Source organism: Pistacia vera, unplaced genomic scaffold (genome assembly GCF_008641045.1).
Source record: "Pistacia vera cultivar Batoury unplaced genomic scaffold, PisVer_v2 Contig330, whole genome shotgun sequence".
NCBI classification, from domain to species: domain Eukaryota; kingdom Viridiplantae; phylum Streptophyta; class Magnoliopsida; order Sapindales; family Anacardiaceae; genus Pistacia; species Pistacia vera.
In genome coordinates, this window is record NW_022196147.1 from 230991 (window position 1) to 238680 (window position 7690).

Genomic DNA, 7690 nt, shown 5'->3' on the forward strand with positions numbered 1-7690 from the left:
AAAACAAATCTAAAATCTAATAAAACAATATCCAACAAAATTTCACACAACAATTACGCTTAATCAAAACTGAAGTTATCAATGTAACCTAAAAGAAATTAATAATAAGAACAAAAATTAAATCCTAAGAATAAAAACAAATTATGCAAAATAAGGCAAAAGCTATTACTAATTAATCAAAATGACTAAAAAATAAAAAAATAAAAAAAACAAAGTTAAGAGAATTTCACAATAGGGTCCTGCTAGATCTTCAATGCTCACGACAAACTGCAGTGTTTTCCCAATTGCAATTTTCCTGCGAAACAAAAAAAAAAACACAAATGAAACTATTCCAATGCAAATAAAATGAAAATGAAATAAAATGAAGTAAAAATGAAATTACGCCAACAACCTAAAAAGAAAATAATTAACCAAAATGCAAAGAGGCAAACTAAACGGAACACAAAAATTAAACAATTCACCCAAACAAATAATCACTACAAAGAAAATAACACAAACAAAAACAACAACTAAAATAAACCTAGAATAAAACCTAATAACTACCCAAACACACCAAGTCAAACACACGTTGCTCCCCAGCAAGTAAGGGTGTAAACGAGCGGAGCCGAGTCGAGCTTTTGGCTGATCGAGCTCAAGTTCGAGCTTGAGCCTGACGAGCCTCAAAATTGAGACTCGAGCTCGAGTCGAGCTTGAGCTCGGTCGAGCTCGATAAGGCTCGATCAAACCACCATTTATCCGGGTTTGATCAAGCCAAGTTCCCCTTTTTTACAGCAATTTACCTGTGTACAACATTTCATATTTACATCCAATGTTGAATTAACCATGACAATTTCAAACATTACAAAATGTCTATTACCTTACAAAATCAAAAAACAGTTCTGAATATATACAAATAACATTCTTAGGAGTACATATACAATCCACCAATCAAAATCACTATCCACCAGTAGTCTGCAGTAGGCTTATCTTCGATGAAAACTACAATTTCCCCCTGCCTCTAGAAAATGTTCAATTTAATAAGTATTTTTTAAGGTAACTATGACAAGAAAAAAATATGTATAATCATGAAACAAAAGCAAAAGAAATAAAAGTTTTACCTATGCATGCCTCTTACCACAGCCAAACCATGCACTGAATCCCAGGAACTTATGGGATAGGAAGGTTGATCTCCAACGGTTGCTGCTCTTCCTGAAAATGACAAAGGAGGAGTAATTGAAGTTTAGTTAGTATAAATATAAAGTAATAACTAAATTTAATAAAAACAATATTCAATATAAGTATGTAACCTACTTTACATCCTTTCTTCACCCCATTCAATGTCTTGCTCCAATCACATCCACATAAGAGCATCTCCACCATGTTGGGAGCCAACGACGATTGGTATGTGTCAATAACCCTACTGTCGGTGCTGAAAGCAGACTCAGAAGCAACCGTAGTAATAGGAATGGCTAATATGTCACAAGCCATGGTAGACAAGATAGGGAACTTTGTTGAATTAGCCTTCCACCAGGTCAAAGCATCAAATGTCGTAGCGTCCCCAACACATTTATGGCATCCCTCTCCCAGGTAACAGTCTAACTCTGATTTTGTTGGCTCAACCGTCTCAACCCCATCCAGATACTCACTTAAATCATCCCAATCATCCGCCATCTCTGCCGCTGCCCCTGACCCCTCACCAACCTTCTGAACTGCACCCTCTGTAGATGCAGAAGCGCAGGCAGCTGTCGATGCTTTACTGGCATTAACATACTCCCTATATACCTCATACAAGGCATCTCGAACAACATCCATATTTGTCCGCGATTCAGCCTGAGGATACATCTTAGGGAACGCCCATTCAATTACCCTCATCTTCAGTCTGGGATCCAAAATAGCAGCCACACCCATTAATAGATTACAATCTCCCCAATATTTGTCAAACTGTTCTTTCATTTTCCAAATCATGGTCTTTATAAACTGATCTCCATCCCGACTCTTATTATCCAACATAATTTTTATTGTACAAACTTGTTTTAGAAACAAGTTTGATGTCGGATAATCACTCCCTGATATCAGATTCGACGTAGCACTAAACACCTTCAAAATAGGACAAATTTTCTCAACTTTGTCCCAATCCTCTTCCTTGGGACAATAATGATAACTCAAATCCCTCTCCTTCAAACAAGGGAAAACACGCCTAAATTGCATTGCCGTTGTCAACATATCATATGTTGAATTCCATCGCGTTTTGCAATCAAGAATAAGCTTGCGAAATGGCAATCAGCGTTGTTGAACAATCTCTGCAAACACCTTTAGTCTACTCTCCGATGAATTGATATACGACATGGTATCACGGATGTCCTCAATAATGTATCTAATTTGATGAAGATCATCTTGAACAACCAGGTTCAAGATATGTGCACAACACCTCACATGAAACATCTTGCCCCCACATATGAGCTTCCCCATAGCTTGGAAATTATCTTTCAACACTTTTACTGCAACATCATTGCTTGAAGCATTATCCACCGATATCGTGTGGACCTTAGCTTCAATTCCCCAATCCATCAAACACTTGAAAATTGCATCAGCAATGGCAACACCAGAATGGGGAGGAGGGAAATGAATAAAGTTCAATACTCGTCTATTAAACTTCCAATGATCATCAATCCAATGCCCAATCAAAACCATGTATTCCATCCTCTGGTTGCCTGAATGCCATAGATCTATGGTCAGACTTATCTTCCTAACACCCTTTAATAGGGTCAGCAACTTCTGTCTCTCACTTTCAAACACTTTCATACAATCATTCTTACAAGTATTACGGGATATCGAAGTCCATTCAGGAATCCCGTACTTCATCATATTGTTCAACCCCTCTTCCTCCACAATAGAAAATGGATGCTCATGCATCAGCACCCAATGTGCAATAAATTCCCTCATCTTCAACATACTGAATTGGCCCCGTAGAGCAGGCAGGACATTAGAGCCACCCTAAGAATTGGAAGGGGGGAAATTTATTTGTTGTTGCCTCAAGTGAGCTGTTCTCTTTGCACACCTTTTCAAATGTCTGTTGAATTGTGTTGTGCTTCCACTGGCAGTGATTTTCAACTTTGTTTTACAATGAATGCACTCTCCCTTCCTTATACCACCAGGGAGAACCACCTCCGTAAATTCTGACCACACAACTGATGTCTTCGCTCTCTTCTTCCTTTCTAGTTGATTGTCATTCTCAACATTTTCGGGGCTACTCACACTTTGCTCGGTACCACCTATGCTTCCATAAATGTTACGCCGATCAACTGCTCTTACCGTAACACAATCGTCGACGTCATCCAATGTAGGGGTGCTTGAGGAACTGTCTGCCGATGCCATACCTACAATTGAAAAATGAATTAATCGCTATTGTTAGACAATATCATAAAGTTAAAATAATATATAATTGACATAATATATATTCATTTTACAAAAATATATACCCAAAAGGGTTTCTTCAATCAATGCAATTATGCATATATATATATACATATACATATATGTTTATGTATATATACATATACATATATGTATGTACACATATATGTATATATATATATACATATATGTATATATGTATATATCTATATATATATATGTATATATCTATATATCTATATACATATATGTATATAGATGTATATAGATATATACATATATACATATATATATGTATATATATACATATATGTATATATATATATACATATATGTGTACATACATATATGTATATGTATATATACATAAACATATATATATTCGATATATAGCTTTATCTATATATATATATATATATATATCTATGTATACAAACCTGATAACTATAGATGACGTGAGATTTAGCACAAGTAAACTAAGAGGTATGTATATCAGTTGCGCAAGTTACAGATTTGGCTTGGCTCTTACGATATTATTAACAAAAGCAACCCAATGAAGACTAAAATTGATCTAGTAAGGTTCAAACACACTGATCAACTTCCAAAGAGATTTTTCTTCAATTCCCCCAGCCTCAATAGCTAAGTACATTTATCCAAATTGGCTAACATCACATAGATATATAAATCCCTATTTTTACAAGAGATGCTGACAGAATTACTTAAAACTTGAAAGGATAGGTACTTCAAAATTCTTCAATAATTAACAATTAAGGGAAACAGCATGAAACAAAAAATCAAGACTCAAACCACCAGAAACAATTGCAAAAAGCAAACTAACATTGACATTAACATACAGTATCAGTTTTAATGCAAATAACAGACAAGAAACTCAAGAGTCAAAAAAGTGAATTTCAAAGTGAAGTATACAAGCCACTGTATGAACCACAATCCTCGTTCCAGCAATTTGCATCCTCAACTTTCAAGATTTACAAGGTTTTATGAAGCAGTTAATATTCTATTCTTTTTTCACAAGGATGAAATGCCGATTTCATGTGCAACAATTAATTAGGAAGTTTCTAGAAGCCGATAAATTGTAATTTCCTGCTGCTTAAAATACCGACGGTCCTCTTCATCAACTAGAACAAGGTTCAAGTAATACTTCACACTGAATTTGTTGTTAATATTGCGATGAGTTGGTGTCAACTCATAAGGGCTAAGAAACAGTCTAATTGGAATTGATTCATCTGTAAAGCAAGAATGAATTTATAGCAAATGCATCCACCAACTCATCGAAACACATAATTTGCGGTACATCATTTTCACTTCTCTAAAGCATAAAACAAACAAACCTGGAAGTTTCAGAGTGTTGGGCCTCCTTTTCTGGTTGCCGAGATCGGAGATGGCGACGGAGATTACTGATTTCAGAGTGTTTGGTTTGCTATTTGGGATTTGGGGGTATTTGGGATTTAGGGCAAGAACTGAAATTGAAGCTTTGTTTGCAATATCGTGTTATTTCAAATTTACACTTTGGGGGGAAACTGTCATTTTTTAAAACTTTTTTCATTATAAAATATCAGTTTAATACCTAATAGTTTAAAAAATCAGCAAAACACCCTGTGAAGTGTACAGTGCTTAATCGAGCCGGACCAGGCTCGCGAGCCCACGAGCTGAGCCAGGCTCGCGAGCCCACGAGCCGAGCTTCACTGTGTTTGAACTCGACTCAGTTAATGAACCGAGTTCAAGTTGAGTCGAATCGAGCCTTATCGAGCCGAGCTCTAAACGAGCTTTTATTGGCTCAGCTCGGCTCGTTTACAGTCTTACCAGCAAGGGCGCCAAAATTTTGTCGAACTAGTCGTCATAGTCACAAAATTAAACCTAATACCGTAGTTAGCAGTAAGCAGGGTCGAATCCACAGGGAGCAAGACTACAAACCTAATGCATTTTGAGTAGCGGAAATGAAGTTGGATATTTGATTAATTAAACTCAACAAACTAAATGCAAATAATAAAAGCGTGAAATTAAAACTAATGAAGACTTTATAATAAAAACATTGCCGCTACGGTTTTACATCAACACGAGACCAACTCACACAATTCTCCTCCACCCTCTACGATCCCCTAAACCTACAAGGCAAGGTAAATCAATGAAATGGTTTGCCGACACTCTAGGTATAATCTATCCTGTCTCACTCAATCACTCAAGTTTGATTGGTTAAAGACTATCATTAAATGCTAATAAACGCTACAAGACAATACCACTAGTTGGTATGTGATTAACAAATAAAATTTGTCAACACATATCTTCCAATCAACCAACTTCACAATAAACGCAACAACAGTAGAAATGAAATTAAATCCGAACACAACTCAATTACAATCGATGCGAAGTAATGAAAAGCAATATTCATTATTTAATTATCTCAACCCAACGTTTATCATTCAACAAGTTTTATGAAAACATTTAATCACAATGGACAACAATATTCATCACAAATTATGCCCAAACCATATTAAAGTATCGAAATCAAACATGAAACAAAAACAAATATAATTCGAAACACAACACTACCAAATGTCCTACAATCGGGCTCATCCAACTAGTCGAGAGCTGATGAGGGGAGCTGTGGTCTCAATCTCGATCTCGCCTACGTCGTAACAGACAATTGGGAACTCAGCCGCTCATGGTGGTGATGACGGAGGCTAAAACAGTGGAAACGAAGCTGATCATGGCAGAGAGGAAGTAACTGACAGCGATATGATGCGAAGAAGGGGTGAAAACGACCAACGGACAACCCGAAATACGAACAGTCGTACTCGTCGAAAAACGTTAATTTTTCGACAAGTCTTTTAGAAAATGGTGGCGGAAATGGAATCTAAAGGTATTGATGGAAAGCTCTGGTGATGGGGAGTTCAGATCAGGTCCTGGGGAGATGAAAAGTTGCCAGAAATAAGAGAGATCACGACTATAAGATAAAGAGGCGTGGCGACGATTTGGTGGATTCCGACGATTTTTGCAGCGACTGAAGCTTGCAAAGGATAGATCCGACCGTAGACAAGATAGATCGACCACCAGGGAGCCAAATGTCGTTGGAGTTCACTGAAAAATGGCAAAATCACGGCTGGAAGATGAAGAGTAGCAACGACGGAATGCAAAACGTCGTGGCGATGGTGCGTGATCGTGGTGGCGTTGACGAGATGATGATGATGATCAGTGGATGGGGAAGATAGAGTGTCGCCAGAAAAGAAGACGAAGAGTCTCCAGAAAATGGATGAATAGCGCTCCCTGTAACGCGACCTTTCGCTTTCTTTTTATGGACAAACTAAAAAAAATCACTTTGGTCCCTCCATGATTGAAAAGTGACAAAATCAACCCTTATAAATATGACAGTTTACCCCTTAAATAGCATAAATGAGACAAAATCACCCTTAATCCATAAACCACAACCTAATATCAACTCATACCCTTTCCAAAATCATTCCAAACATGTTAAATTCATAAGAAAAATATTAGGAAGTGATTTTCGTGAATAAATTCATAAATTCTTTAATTATCTCAATATGATTTCAGTTTAAGCACACATAGGGTATTTTTATCACCAAAATAGAGTCACTTTCATGACTCTAACAACTATATCTGACATTAGAGGCATCTCTCCATCTTTTTGTATGCACAAGATACTCATGGAAGATGATGTCAAGCCTAGGGTGCAACCACAGCGGAGATTGAATCCTTTGATGAAGGAAGTGGTGAGAAAGGAAGTGGTGAAACTTCTAGATGCAGGAATAATCTACCCTATTTCAGATAGTCCATAGGTGAGCCCGGTGCAAGTGGTTCCAAAGAAAGGAGTGTAACGCCCACTTTGAGGTGCGTAGTTTTGTATGCTTATTTTTGTCTTGGTGTTGTTTGTTGGCCCTAAGTTAAATTGCTATGCTGTTATTGTTGATCGGTTGCCCTTGGGTAAGTTTGTAAGGTGTTAAAGTTGCTTGGATGCCCTGAATTTAGTGAAGCCTTGGAGAAATATGGAAGTGCAGACTTCGCCGGGGCGAAGAAGAAGTTTCGCCATGGCAATGTATGCTCTGTATTTTTTCACCGCAGCAAAGAGTCAGCTGATTTTTCTAGGGAAGTTTCTAGAGAATTTTTCATAGGGGTGAAGTGACCATTCTACCCCTAATTAGCAGGAAAAGTGGGGAGTGAAATGCAAGGAAATTTCAAGGAGAATGCATTTGAGTGGGGGTGGATGTGTAAAGAATTAAAGGGTAAAGATGGAATTTCCAAGAAAGTGCAAGGGCAAAATAGG

At 37.2% G+C, this 7690-nt stretch overlaps 1 protein-coding gene across 1 annotated transcript; it reads right to left on the bottom strand.

Moving 5' to 3' along the window:
• Positions 1-901: 901 nt before the first annotated feature.
• Positions 902-2187, bottom strand: LOC116137557 (zinc finger BED domain-containing protein RICESLEEPER 2-like). Its single transcript, XM_031423251.1, has 3 exons — positions 1287-2187; positions 1115-1188; positions 902-997 (listed from the first exon to the last, which is right to left on the bottom strand). The coding sequence occupies exons 1-3, from the start codon at positions 2185-2187 to the stop codon at positions 902-904; spliced, it is 1071 nt and encodes a 356-aa protein (XP_031279111.1).
• Between the last annotated feature and the right edge of the window lie 5503 nt (positions 2188-7690).